This window comes from Jaculus jaculus, chromosome 2 (assembly GCF_020740685.1).
Source record: "Jaculus jaculus isolate mJacJac1 chromosome 2, mJacJac1.mat.Y.cur, whole genome shotgun sequence".
Classification (NCBI taxonomy): domain Eukaryota; kingdom Metazoa; phylum Chordata; class Mammalia; order Rodentia; family Dipodidae; genus Jaculus; species Jaculus jaculus.
This window is the reverse complement of record NC_059103.1, coordinates 197,833,696-197,848,248: the sequence shown is the minus strand read 5'-3', so window position 1 is coordinate 197,848,248 and position 14,553 is coordinate 197,833,696. Positions and strand designations below refer to the sequence as shown.

The following is a 14,553-nucleotide window of genomic DNA, read 5'->3' as shown; positions in this document are numbered from 1 at the left end:
GCTGGAGGGAGTGAGCTGGCCAGATGAGGCATGGCTCAGGTGGGAGTGGTGACGTGAAGTGTCTTTAAAGCAAAGCCGCATGACTGAAACAAGGGTATGTGGTCATCAGAAGACCCACAATTGGTTTTTGAGGCTCACAGGACCCTAACCCTACATGCCCCCAGGGGCCCAGTATTTGCTACTCCAGGGTTGGTGGCATGGATTGCAAGCCCGGGTTCATGTCTCATCCTGGCTTCTTTTTTTAACATTTGATTTTTATTTATTAATTTGAGAGAGAGAGATACATAAATGGGCAGGTAGAGAGAGAAAGAATGGGCATGCCAGGACCTCTAGGCACTGCAGATGAACTCCAGATGCATGCACCCCCTTGTGCATCTAGCTTATGTGGGTCCTGAGGAGTTGAACCTCGGTGGTTTGGCCTTGCAGGCAAGTGCCTTAACCGCTAAGCCCTTGCCGTCTTTGTTGTTGTTGCTGTTGGTTTTTTGAGGTAGGGCCTAACTCTAGTCCAGGCTGACCTGGAATTCACTATGTATTCTCAGGGTGGCCTTGAACTCTTGGTGATCCTCCAGCCTCCCGAGTGCTGGGATTAAAGGCATGTGCCACCGTGCCCCCCCCCTTTTTATTTTTGAGATAGGGTCTTGCTCTAGTCCAGGCTGACCTGGAATTCACTATGTAGTCTCAGGGTGGCCTTGAACTCACAGCAGTCCTCCTACCTTTGCCTCGTGAGTGCTGAGATTAAATGTGTACCATCATGCCCAGCCCTTTTAAAATAATTTTTTTGGTCATCCTGGTGTCTTGGCTTCCCCTTAGAACTGCATGGTGGCGGTAGAGCAGAGCCAGGTGTGGGTGGGCTCCGAGGACTCCCTCATCTACATCATCAACGTCCGCAGCATGTCCTGCCACAAGCAGCTCACGGACCACCGGGCTGCGGTCACCGGCTTGGTAGTGAACTGTGGAAAGAAATGCAGGTACGGGCTTTTCATGGGGCCGGGGAGACTCGGATCCCAGGGACACAGAAGGGAGGGGCCCAAAGGACCTGTGGCTCCAGGGCCAGGGAAGGCAGGAGACACATGAGTGCTCGTGGGTACAGAGAAAGGTGCCTCTCTTCTGGGGCAACATGGACAACGTGGTGATTGTCGTGAGCCTTGCTGCTGAGGTCACTCCGGTTGGGGGTGGGCTGCAGCAACATGGAGAAGGCCTGGCCATCTCTGAAGAGTGCTGACGATGGCTGGCTTCTCATTTCTCCCGGCCTGGGAAATGGGGCTGAGAGAGTGAGAGCTCAAGCTTTCAGTGTTTGCTCTATCTTTGAAATGTCACTGTAAGGGCCGGGGAGATGTCTCAGTGGGTAAAGCACTTGCTGCACAGGCCTGATCCCCACACCCACTTTGAAACCCAGAGGTGGCTGTATGTGCTTAAAATCCAGGGGAATTGCTAGACTTCAACTCCAGGTTCAGCAAGAAACTGTCTCAGGAGAGAGGGTGGGAGAGTCAGTGTGTCCTCTGGCCTCCACACACACATGTATGGGACAGAATTATCTGCACACATGTGCACACACCATGTGCGTGCCCCAGAAGATAAAAGGTCACCGTAGAACACCCCGTAAGCACCCCAAAGTTGCCTGTATGCCAGCAGCTGGACGGTACTTCCTCCTGGCAAGCGTGAGGGCCAGCACGGGCACACTGGGATGGGGTCCGCAACCCAGCCGTCCTCATTTCACACCCACTCTGTTTGTTTTGCTCACTTGTCACTCTGCCCTCGGAATGCAGGCTGGGTAGAGGCAAGAGTGGCTTGTCCCTTATTTACCTGTGTGTTCCCACTTCCAGCCCCCCTACTTCTTAGGACCAACTTATCCTGGCAAAGGATAGCTTTGACTTACAACACCCTGAAATTATCCTGGCCAGTGGGGGCCCAAGGAGGGCATCAGGTGCTGCCTGGGGCACCCTGATGGGAGCAAGATTGTGACCCTCAGGCCAGTGTCTCCCATGCCCACTTAGCCCTTCGGTGGGGCCGCTGCCCGGGGCGGGGCCGGGGCCACGGCATGTCTGTTACTGAGGAGCTCTGTCACACGCGGCCGCGCTCCTCCCCGGGCCGGCTGCCCAGGCTGCGCTGCAGGCCGCCTAAGTGTGTGTGCTTGATCCCTCAGTGAGGTCTACTCGTGCAGTGTGGATGGGACGGTCCTGGCGTGGAACGTGAGCACTCTGCGGGTGACCCACCGGTTCCAGCTGCAGCACGGGGACCTCACAGCCATCCGCCTGCACGGCGAGCGTCTGTGGTGCTGTAAGTTCTTGGCCGTGACCCGCGCCCTGAGCCCCGGCTGGGCCGAGCCGCCCCCTCGGTGGTGTGCTTTCGTGTTGCTCGGCTCTGCTCCACCCCGCCACGTGCCAGCCTTCCCACCCCTACCCTGCACCTTGCTCTGGGGGTGAGCCTGGCCTTGTGCCCTGGGGGTGTGTCACTCTTTCCTCCAGGGCCAGCCCCATCAGGCCACGTTGCTCTCATCCCCCCCCCCCCCCCCCCGGGTCCCCGAATGTCCTTAACTCTGAGCCTGGCGTTGTGCCCGAGTGTGGCAGCAGAAGCAGCTTCTGGGTCTGGTCGACGTGTTCCATGCTGCTGCACATCGCGCCCCAGCAAGCAGCGATCTGGGCGATGAGGCGGCCTGGCAGGGCGTGCCATGCCAGAGGAGGAACTTGAAATGCTTTTGGCAGCGTGCTGGGCTCCAAGTGTACAGACTCTTTGCTACTTTTTCTTTCCCTTCCTTCTTTTTTTTTTGGATGGGAAGGGGGGACAAGGTCTCAAGTAGTCCAGGCTGGCAAGGACAATGTAGTTGAGGCTGGTCTTGAACTCCTGATCATCTTGCTTTCCCTCCCAGGTGCTGGGGTGAGAGGCATGTTCGCCACACCTAGCCTACTTTTATTTTTTTCTGTTTCTCCTTTCTGGGCTGCTGTTGAGCTAGTGGAATGTTTAGATTCAGCTCTGCCTTCTCTTCAGTCTTTTTAGCTCCCAGGCTACTTCCCTTTCAAGTGGGTGCTATAAGGATGGTGACACGTGGCCTCACATCACAGCCTACCTAGACAGCACTGGCACCTTACCATGGGGAAACATTATGGCCACTCACCTCTACATTTCTCTCTGTGCCTTGGGTGCTGCTCTGATGAATACAGAAGCTTATCCCTGTGGTTCCAACCCTGTAATGAACTTTAAGCAGATAATGGTCTTTCAAAGAAATTAAGAAAAAAGTTTACTTTGCAAAGACACATACCATTCCTGGTGAGCCTTTTTAACAACATGTCCATTAGTCTGTGGTTGGTGGGAGGCCACCTCACATAGGATGGGCTTCCTGGAGAAGGCTCACATGTACCTACTTGGTCTCTTTGGGCTTAGAAGCCGGACAGAGAGAGAGAAACTCATGTTGGCTTCCTGTTCTTTGGGCGAGATGAAGACCAAGGGGGCTGGTTCTTAGGTGAGGCTGCGGGCAGTGGCAGTGTCCTTAGGATTTGGAGCCTCACAAACTCTCCAGGTGGAAAAGCCTGCTTCCCTGAACGGAACTTACAAGCTCCAGCATTGGCCTGTGCACGATGCTCCCACAGGCTGGGCTTGTGCACCTGGTCACCATGGCGATAGTAAGAGGTGATGCCCCTTACCTGTGCTGGAGTGTCACATGAACTGTGATACACGCTAGCCTGGCAGCCAGTACCTGTGAAGGGAGTTGGCATGCTCTGACCTTTCCTGGTGGCATCACCCCTGTATCTCATGTGCCCTGCCCAATCCTCCTCGCAGCTCTTTCCTCCTATAGGTACAGACCATGGTATCATGGTGGTGACGATGCAGGACTTTGCTCAGGAGATGAGGATCAACAAGGATGCAGATGAGGGTCATGCCTCCGTCCTGGACTTCCAGCTGCTCCCCGAGGTACTCCGCAGCACTGTGCTGACAGCGTGGGCTCAGGGACACCTCTGCCACGGTGCTCTGTCTCATGAGGATTTCTGTGGCAGGAGGAGCAGCTGTGGGTAGCTTTCAAAGGGTGCAGCGAGCTCTGCACCTGGAGCCTGAAGGACCTGGCTCGGCCCCCTCAAAGGACCTGCCTGCAGGACTGCCTTGAGCTCAGCTGCATGATCCGTGTGAAGAGACAGGTGAGAAGGGCTGCCACCCGAGAGCACCCTCCCCACCCCTCCTCCCGAGTCCTTTTCTCCCTGGTGGCCCAGGGTGTCATGTACCTTAGGTTTCACGGTGGAAACTGGATATCCACAGCCTCAGCGCCAGAGGCCTCAGTACAGGTCCTCGGTGCTGGCAGGGCTGTCTGCTTCCCTGGACCACTGGGAGGCTCTGTCCCTGGCCTTTCTATGACCTTCTGTTACTTTTTACATGTGTGTGAATACATGTGCACATGTGTGCACCTGTGTGTGGAGGCCAGAGGCTGGCTTTGGGCATCTTCCGCCTTATTCATGGAGACAGGGTCTCTCGCCAGTCCAGCCGGTCTAGCTGGCCAGCTTGCTGCGGGATCCTCTCTCTGCCTCCTGAGTGCTGGGATCACAGCCATCATGCCATCTGGCCATGGCTGTGAGGGTCTGAATGCTGCTCCTCGCACTTCTGGGGGACAAGGGCTTTACCAGCTGAGCTGGTTCCCTAGCCCCCATCTCTGAGTTCAGGCACTGTGGGCTATGTCTGGCCCTCTTGGCTCTTGGGTGCATCTTTCCTTCCGTGGCTCAGTCCTCATGTGGCATTTCTGCACGTGCATCCTGTGGGCCTGGCCTGACCCAGCATGGCCACATTTAGACCAGCTCACACGTTCCGAAAGGACATGGGTATGGGCGAGGACTAGCCAATTGTTAAGAGTTTATCCTCCTGTCCCTCAAAGTCACATCTGTCCCACATGCTGAATACATTTGCACTATTCCCAAACTCCCCAAGTCCTAATTCCTCCCCTTATTGTCAGAGGCCCAAGACTCATGTGCACATACCCAGCTGGCTCTCCTGTGGGCTCAGTGCCAGGCAGTGGCCGTTACTGTAAGAGCAGAGATCATCAGCTTAGACAGAGTGGCCACGGGCCAGAAGACCCCGCTTCATGGCGAGGTGGTGCACGGAAGGTCAGCTGCTCATTCCATGGCCAGGAAAGAGCGGGAAGGACTGGGCTCCTACAGTCCTCCCTTAATGGCACCACAGTGACCTCAAGCTTTTAGCAGGATGCTGGGGACACTTATCTAAATGGTAGCAGTGAGGCTATGGATATAGTCCATCCTCTTCTCAGCTGTGACCCTGAGAAACAGGTCCTCTTCCAAGAATGCAGTAGTGAGACAGGCTGATGGTAGACAGTTCCATCCCAAAAGAGTGAAACTATGAAAAAATAGGTCACAGGTCCTCAGCAAGTCTGACCTATACCAGTGCAATTCCAGTTTTACCGAAGTATAAATGATAAGTAAAAAATACACCTATCTGCTATGCACAGTTTGGATTAACACTGCACACAGACACCACAGGCAAGCTCGCTAATCCACCCATCACTTCAGTGGTGTGTGTGCAGTTTGCTGTAAGGATTCTTAAGACCTGTCCTCTCAGCAAATCCCAAGCCTTTGAAACTACAGTCCTATGATCTCATTGTATCCTACGGTCTCAAAACTGACACTGACTCTCTGGCCTGATGCTGTGACCTCTGGACTCCAAAGGGAGTACAGCCCCCTGGGGAGCAGAGACCTGTCTAGAAAAGGCATGAGTTTGGGATGCACTTGTCAGTCCAGCTCCAAGGGGTCTTTCTGGCTGACACTTCCTGCTTCTCCTCTGCAGATCTGGGTGGGTGGCAAGGGACTGTCACAGGGGAAGCCCAGAGGGAAGATCTACGTGATCGATGTGGAGAGGAAGACAGTGGAAAAGGAGCTGGTGGCCCACATGGATGCCGTGAGGACCCTGTGCTCCGCGGAGGACCGCTACGTGCTGAGTGGGGCAGGCAAGGAGGAAGGCAAGATCGCCATCTGGAAAGTGGAGTGACCGCCACCGAGCGCCTGAGCTGAGAAGACCAGGGTCGGTGCTCAGGAGCCAGGCGGCCCCACACGCTCGCTTGCGCTCCCGCGCTCTCTGCCCCGAGGGTCTTCATGTCCAGCTGCTCCTTGGGTGAGCAGGCCTGCCTCACTGCTGATAAACCTCAGCTGCAGTTATGGCATATGTTGTCTAGAAAGTTCCAGACTCCACGGGCAGGAGCCAGCACTGTAGTCACCCGTTTCTTTGAATCCCATGACCTGCAGCTCTGTGGCTTTCCTTTCCTCCACTTACTCATGCATTTGTTCATTCCACTGACACTCAGACTCCACAGCGTGGAGATGGCTGGCATGTGATTGGGAGCCACAGAGCCTTGCCACGTTCCACCAAGTTCTGTTTCCAGGGAGGCTTCTGCGTGTTTGAGATAACTGGTCTGGTGGAACCGGCTTGTGCTACCTACCTTTCCCCATCAGGACAGGTGACTGAAGCTTGCCCAAGGGGAGGGGACAGCACTGGTGGGTGGGTTTGTCCAGACAGGGCTGGCCAAGGCAGGCTCTGTCTTTGTATTAAGGTTTTAATGAAAAACAAAACAAAAAACCCAGTGAGGCTTTCTCTAGGAAAGACTGCAGCTAGGAAGCTCCATCCAGACGCACATGTACGCCCTTGTCCAGCGCAGCTCTCACCAGGAGCACGTTCCCACCGTGCCTGCACCTTGTGTGCCCTGTGTATATGTATGTAGGTGACCCTTGCTATTTTTTTATTTATTTATTTGAGAGAAACAGATAGAGAAAGAGGCAGATAGAGAGAGAGAGAGAAAGAGAGAGAGAATGAGCACAATAGGGCTTCCAGACACTGCGATTGAACTCCAGCCGCGTGCGCCCCCTTGTGCATCTGGCTAACGTGGGTCTGGGGAATCTTGCCTGTGAAGCCTAAGGACCCTGGTTCAAGGCTTTATTCCCCAGACCCTTGCTACTTAACTGTAAATAACTAAATATTTGGAAATAAAAGGAACCTCTGCTTGTTTTTTTTTTAAAATCATACTACTGAGGTTCATTCTGGGAATGTTCTGTGAGGCAAGTCTGGGTGTGGTTACTGGGCATGGCAGGTGTCCCCGTCCCCTGCGTGCCCTTCTGTGAGCTCAGCACAAAGCCCTCCTGGGCCCAGGTTTTCAAGTGCCATGCTGGAGCTAGCCTACTGCGTGCTCTCCCAGGGTCTTCACCCATCTTCTAGGCTACAGCAGGCACGCCCACATGGACTCAGCCTGACCCGGGGATTCTGCATTTCAGAAGAGCTATCTCACCGGTAGCTTTTGAGAGGAGCGCATGGAGCCACGACCTGGGGTCTGTGCTCAGAGGAAGATACGGTTAGCAGCCATGGGCAGAGCCTCACCTTAGCTTTTGTAAATATAGGAAACCTACTGTAAAAGTGTCAAAAAGACATTCTAAGTTACTTAATGCCGGTTCTCCACATGTAACCCAGTGTTTACAGCTGTAAATAATAAATTCTTTTAGTTAAAAATGCTGCACCTGGGTTTTATTTCAGCCACTGTGACCTGCTAGGAAAGGTTCTGAAACTAGAAATCTTTTTTTTTTTCTTTAGCACTGGGATGGAACCCAGGGCCTCATATCTGCTAAGCAAGTGTTCTACCACTGAGCCACATCCTCAGCCCCAAAGAGGTCTTTCTGTGGCATGTGTGTGTGTGTGTGTGCACATGCCCATATATGTATGTAAGTACACATGTGTGCATGGGGAGGCCAAAGGTTGACATCAGATGTTCTCCTTAATCTTATTCCACCTTATGCTTCCTTTTTAAAAAATATTTTGGGCTGGAGAGATGGCTTAGCGGTTAAGCGCTTGCCTGTGAAGCCTAAGGACCCCGGTTCGAGGCTCGGTTCCCCAGGTCCCACGTTAGCCGGATGCACAAGGGGGCGCACGCATCTGGAGTTCGTTTGCAGAGGCTGGAAGCCCTGGCGCGCCCATTCTCTCTCTCTCCCTCTATCTGTCTTTCTCTCTGTGTCTGTCGCTCTCAAATAAATAAATAAATAAAAATTAAAAAAAATATTTGACAGAGAAAGAGAGAGAATGGGTGCACCAGGGCCTCTAGCCACTGAAAATGAACAGACACATGTGCCCTCTTGTGCATCTGGCTTACATGGGTCCTAGAAAATCGAACCTGGGTCCTTCGGCTTTGCAGGCAATCACCTTAACTGCTAAGCCATCCCTCCAACCCTCTTTTTTTACTTTTTGAGGCAAGGTTGCACTCTAGCCCAGGATTGCCTAGAACTCACTCTGTAGCCCCGGCTGGCCTTGAACTCATGGAGATCTCCTGGGTGTCGAGATTATAAGCATGACCCACCACGCCTGGCTTACTTCATCTTAGTCTTTGAGGCAGGGTGTCCTGGAGCTAACCCATCCAGCTAACTTAGAAAGCAAGCAAGTCCTAGGGATTCAGCTGCCTCCACCTCCCCAGCTCAGGAATCACAGACCCACACAAGCATGCCCGCTTTTCCATGGGCGCTGGCACCCAACTCAGGTCTTCCCACTTGATCTCTGAGCCGCTACCTCAGTGCCTGGAAGAGGTCTTGAGAGTGGTCCTGGAACATTTTGGCTATTGTAGACGTGGTTTCTTTTCATGCATGATGATACTTTCCAAGATCATACATGACCAAGATCACATTTGAAATAATTAGTGCAGAAGGTCTAGAAGCTTTGAGGCATGGTCACTTAGCCAAAAAGAAAAGCAGCAGATGCTGAGCAGAGGTGCTCAAAGGCGCTGACGGACTGCAGCGAGTGTGGCTCTGCTTCACATCAACAGCATCCTTGTGGAGATGAAAAGGGCACCTTGATGCCTTCAGTTTGTCCTTTGTACCTTGGAGAGACTCCGTTTATGAATAATTTGTCATAGAAAGGGCCAGAAGGAGCTGGAATCCATGAAACAGGCTGCAATGCCTCCCCTAATGCAACTTTACAAACCTGAATTAAACTACTACAAAAAGCATTCATTCTGGACCAGAAATCAATCTATGTGATTTCAGCTGTCCAGCCATTTCATACAACAGAAAAGCCAGCTTGCTGAGGACTGGCACCATCGCTCACCCAGGTCTCCTAACCTGATGCAGAAGCTGTAAAGATGATCTTAAATGGCAGTGAGAGCTGTGTGTCCGTCAGCCACTCCCCAGTGATGGCTCTTGGCCTTGGATGTGACTGCATGGATTTTTTTGTCTCTAGAGCCTTCTTTAGGAAGATGAAGTGGTATCTCCTCCACGTGGGTGGGAAGGGCTGAGAGAGCCAGGCATGGTCATTTCCTTGATGTTTGCATTTCTCTCCCTCCCTCCTTCCTCCTTTTTTATTTCCCTTCCTCTTTTTTTTTTTTTTTTTTTTTTTTTTTTTTTTTTTTTGAGGTAGGGTTTCATTCTAGCTCCGGCTGACCTGGAATTCACTATGTAGTGTCGGGGTGGCCTCTAACTCATGGCGATCCTCCTACCTCTGCCTCCCAAGTGCTGGGATTAAAGGCGTGTGCCACCACACCCGGCTCCTTCATTCCTTTTTCATTGTGAGATGGGGTCCCATGGAGCCTGGACTGGCCTTAAACTCACTATGCAGCCAAGAATGACCTTGATCCTCCTGTTCCCTCCCCGAGTGCTATGATTGTACCCCCATACCTGGTTTATGCGGAACTGAGGATGCAATCCAGGGCTCCAGGCATGCTGGCAAGAGTCATACCCATTGGTACTTGCAGGGATGGCACAGCAGCCCCAGAGCTGAAGCAGAGGCTGGTGGCCATAGGGCTTCACTGAGCTGTGGGTACCATGGGCTCTGTGCCATGGAAGAGAGGCAGCCTGGGTTCTGGTGTGGCAGGTGGGCCAGGCCTGGCCAGGCTTGCTGCAGGCTGGCCATGTGACCTGAGCCTTGTGCGGCGGGGCAGAGTCTTCCTGTGGGGCTGGCACAAGAGACTGAGAGGTGTAGGTTGGAGTCCTGCTCTGCCGTCACCGTCTCAGAACAGCTCGGGGCACACACCCTCCAGGGCGGTCTTGAAAACTTTGAGAGAAGCCGGGCGTGGTGGCGCATGCCTTTAATCCCAGCACTTGGGAGGCAGAGGTAGGAGGATCGCTGTGAGTTCAAGGCCACCCTGAGATGACAGAGTTAATTCCAGGTCAGCCTGGACCAGAGTGAGACCCTACTTCGGAAAAAAAAAAAAAAAAAAAAATGAAAACTTTGAGAGAGAGCAGGGGAAATGCGCAAGGACTGTAGTGCCCTCAGAAGAATATACTTGTCCTGAACTGGAGAGATGGTCCAGTGGTTACAGCGCTTGCCTACAAAGCCTAACAACCTGAGTTTGATTCCCCAGTGCCCACGTAAAGCCAGATGCACAAAGACGTGCATGCACCTGGAGTTTGTTTGCAGTGGCTGGAGGCCCTGGCATGCCCATTCTCATTCTCTCTCCTTGCAAATAAATAATATTATATATATATATATATATATATATATATATATATATACACACACACATATATATATATGTTTTGCTCACTTATTTATTTGAGAGGGACAGAGACAGAAAGAGGCAGAGAGAGAGAGAAAGAGAGAATGGGCACGCCAGGGCCTCCAGCCACTGCAAACGAACTCCATATGCGTGCACCCCTTGTGCATTTGGCTAATGTGGGTCCTGGAGAATAGAGCCTTGAACCTGGGCCCTTAGGCTTCACAGGCAAGCGCTTAACAGCCAAGCCATCTCTCCAGCCCAATATATATATTTTTTAAAAAAGTAAGTCTGTCTTAACCCCTTGAGCCCATGAATGCGACCTTATTTGGGTAATGGGCTTTGTGCGTGCATGTGCTTAGGGATCTTGAGATCTGGTCTGTGGCAATGTCTTGAGGCCAGAAGGTGACGACAGAGATGCAAATGGGAGAAGCCAGGTGAAGATGGAGCAAGACAACACCTGGAGCCTCCAGAAGCTGTAAGAGGTGGGCATGTGTCTCCCTAGAGTTTTCCCGAGAGGAACTGTGGCCCTGTGACACCTCAATTGCCATTCCTGGCCTGCAGAGAAAAGTATGCCCCTCATTTCCAAGTTGACCAGTCTTTCCTGAGTGGGCCTTGGGGGCGGTCTTGCTGTCCAGGAAGCTGTCCTGCCAGCTAGTCTTTCAACAGGGTGCTGAGCTGGGCTTGCTGCTCTTAGGGCTGCAGGGCCCTGTGCAGCTGGGGCTTCGGAGTGGGAGCATGGGTCCATCCTGCTGACACACAGTGCGCCTTCAAGGGTTTAGTGGTGGTCAGCCAGGGGCTAAGGGAAGAGGTGGGCAGTGGAACGAGATGATGCAGGATGATGGTGTCAGTGGCTGGGCCTGAAGACTGCTTACATCCAGGCAGACGGCTGCAGAAGGAAATGCTTACAAAACTGACCAGCAGGGCATGGTGCTGCATACCTCATACTCGAGTACACTAGAGACGGGCAGGAGGATCACAAGCCACACTGGGCAACAGACTGGGTTGGAGGCCAGCCTGGGCAACACAGTGTAATGTGCCTCAAAATAAAAAACTGGGGTCAGGAGAGATGGCTTAGTGGTTAAGGCAATTGCCTGTGAAGCCTAAGGACCCAGGTTCAATTCTCCAGGTCCCACAGTTGGTGTACAGTGGCTAGAGGGCCTGGTGTGCCCACTCTCTGTCTGTCTCTAATAAATAAATAAAAATTTTTAATTGGAAAAAAGTGGGGTTACAGCTCAGTGTTTGTATTGGCTACTTTATTCATTGCTGTGACAAAAGCAGTTTGACGGCAGAGCCATCAGTGGGGAAAGGCGTGCGTGATGGCGGGAGTGCGAAGTGACTGGTCATGTTGCCCCCCCCCCCAGTCAGAAGGGCAGTCATGAATGCTGGAGCTCAGCTAGTTTTCTCCTTTCCCCTTTTCAGTCAGACCCCCACCCATGGAATGGTACTACCCCACCCATGGTGGGTCTGCTATCCTTAATTAATTAATTAATTAATTAATTAATTTGAGAGCGACAGACACAGAGAAAGACAGGTAGAGGGAGAGAGAGAGAATGGGCGCGCCAGGGCTTCCAGCCTCTGCAAACGAACTCCAGACACGTGCGCCCCCTTGTGCATCTGGCTAACGTGGGACCTGGGGAACCGAGCCTCGAACCGGGGTCCTTAGGCTTCACAGGCAAGCGCTTAACTGCTAAGCCATCTCTCCAGCCCTGCTATCCTTATTTAAACCCAGAAGTGTATCTCATAGGTGACTTAAAATTCAGTCAAATTGACACTGGAGTAACTGTTCACAGGCACTTGCCTAGCACCTGTGAGCCAGCACCTGGTTCCATCTCAGGTGTAACAGTAAAATTAAATGCTTGAAAAAAGGTACAAAAAGCCAGGCGTGGTGGCGCACACCTTTAATCCCAGCACTCGGGAGGCAGAGGTAGGAGGATCGCCGTGAGTTCGAGGCCACCCTGAGACTCCATAGTGAATTCCAGGTCAGCCTGAGCTAGAGTGAGACCCTACCTTGAAAAACCAAAAAAAGAAAGAAAGAAAAAGATAGAAAAGGAGTGATATATGAACACAACTTTAACCCAGATGACAGATGGAAATCAAGTAGCAAGATGGTTCCTTGAATTTAACAATATGGATGGTTGTGTTAAGTGTCAATAAACTAAATACTTCGATTTAAGAGCAGAGACTGGGGCTGGAGAGATGGCTTAGCGGTTAAGTGCTTGCCTGTGAAGCCTAAGGACCCTGGTTCGAGGCTCAATTCTCCAGGACCTACGCTAGCCAGATGCACAGGGGGCACACGTGTCTGGAGTTCATTTGCAGTGGCTGGAAGCCCTGGCACGACCATTCTCTCTCTCTCTCTGCCTCTTTCTCTGTCTGTTGCTTTCAAATAAATAAATAAAATAAACAAAAAAATTAAAAAAAATAAAGGCAGAGACTGACTGGATAACAATGATCCAATCAGTAGCCAGGCATGGTGGTGCACGTCTTTAATCTCAGCGTTTGGGAGGCAGAGGTGTGAGGATTACCGTGAGTTTGAGAACACTCTGAGACTACATAGTGAATTCCAGGTCAGGCTGGGCCAGAGCGAGACCCTACCTCAAAAAACCAAAAAAAAGTAAAAGAAACTTTCATGGCTACGTTGTCATCACAGAAAAATATTCATAGACATGGATGCAGGAAAACAGAAAACTTACCAAGAGCACACTGTCATTTCACATTTCTGTAGGATTATACATATAGTTAAAATAAAAAACTTGGGCTGGAGAGATGGCGGAGCAGTTAAGGCGCTTGCCTGCAAGGCCAAAAGACCAACGTTCAGTTCTTCAGGACCCACATAAGCCACATGCACAGGTGGCACATGTGTCTGGAGTTGTTTGCAGTGGGTAGAGGCCCCGGCATGCCCATTCTCTTTCTACCTCTTCCTCTGTCTCTCTCAAGTAAACAAATAATAAAAAAAATCACAGCTATTGCCCTGGATGGTGGCGATGTGGGTGCTGGGGATGCAAGCGCAGGTCCTCACGCCTACGCGGTAAGCACTTTCCCCACTGAGCCTGGAGCATGGCTTCTCCCCGGGGTATTTCACATGGGTGCTGGGGGTGCAAAGTCCTGCTTGCACAGCAAGCGTTTAACCACGAGCCATCTCCCAGCCCAGGGTCATATATATCAGTAATAGAACGTGGAACAAACCTGGCAGAAGTTCAGGGGAAAACAGAGAAATCCCAAACCGCAGCTGAGATTTTAACGCCCTCCTCTCAGTGACTCAACAGCACTGTCCCCTGACTCAGGACCCCGAACAACACCAGCACCCCACCTGCAGGGGGAACGCATGCGTGCTCGGTGGCCAGAACACAGGCTGCACAAGAAACACCCAAGAAGGTTCAATCCTGCAGACCATGTTCTCTGGTCTCACAGAACTGAGTTAGAAACCAACAGTAGTAATACACCTAAAAAAGACATCCCAAGAAGCTTGTTGGAAATTCAATGATATACTTTCAAACAGGTTACTGTGGCAGTCAGGTCCGCATCACTGCCAGGAAGCACCTGACCAAGAGCAGCTTGTGGGAAAAATGGGGTTTACTTTGGCTTCCAGACTCAAGAGGAAGCTCCACGATGGCAGGGAAATGATGGCATGAGAAAAGGGTGGACATCACCCCCTCACTGACATTAGGTGGACCATAGCAACAGGAGAGAGTGCCAAACACTGGCAAGGAGACACTGGCTATAAGACCCATAAGCCCGCCCCCAACAATACACCGCCTCCAGGAGGTGTTAATTCCCGAATCTCCATCAGCTGGGAACATAGCATTCAGAACACCGAAGTTTTTAAACCACCATGGTTAGAGAGGGCATTTTTCACTGCTAAGCAGGGGAAAGGCAACACAGTAGAACTGCTGAGACACAGCTGAATGTGGAAAGACTGTCGCTGTAAATGCCTCTATCAAAAGAAAGAATTAATATCCTTAATATAAGTTTCCCTCTGATAAACTGAAGGCATATTTAAACTGAAATAGAGAAATAATAAAGACCAAATAATCAAAGGGAAACAACTGACAAAGCCAGGCATTCATTTAGTAAAGTAATCGAAAAAGAAGAAAGCAAGATTGCTAGAG

At 51.6% G+C, this 14,553-nt stretch overlaps 1 protein-coding gene across 2 annotated transcripts in view; it reads left to right on the top strand.

The window, feature by feature from the left end:
- Dennd3 (DENN domain containing 3) overlaps positions 1 to 6,792 on the top strand; it is an 83,409-nt gene extending 76,617 nt beyond the window's left edge. For both annotated transcript variants that reach the window (XM_045143756.1, XM_045143755.1), the window contains 5 exons: positions 811 to 968; positions 2,144 to 2,277; positions 3,791 to 3,906; positions 3,990 to 4,127; positions 5,776 to 6,792. In XM_045143756.1, the coding sequence (XP_044999691.1) occupies positions 811 to 968; positions 2,144 to 2,277; positions 3,791 to 3,906; positions 3,990 to 4,127; positions 5,776 to 5,976 (747 nt within the window). In that variant the 3' untranslated portion in view covers positions 5,977 to 6,792. The remainder of the gene's footprint in view (positions 1 to 810; positions 969 to 2,143; positions 2,278 to 3,790; positions 3,907 to 3,989; positions 4,128 to 5,775) is intronic.
- Positions 6,793 to 14,553: the final 7,761 nt, after the last annotated feature.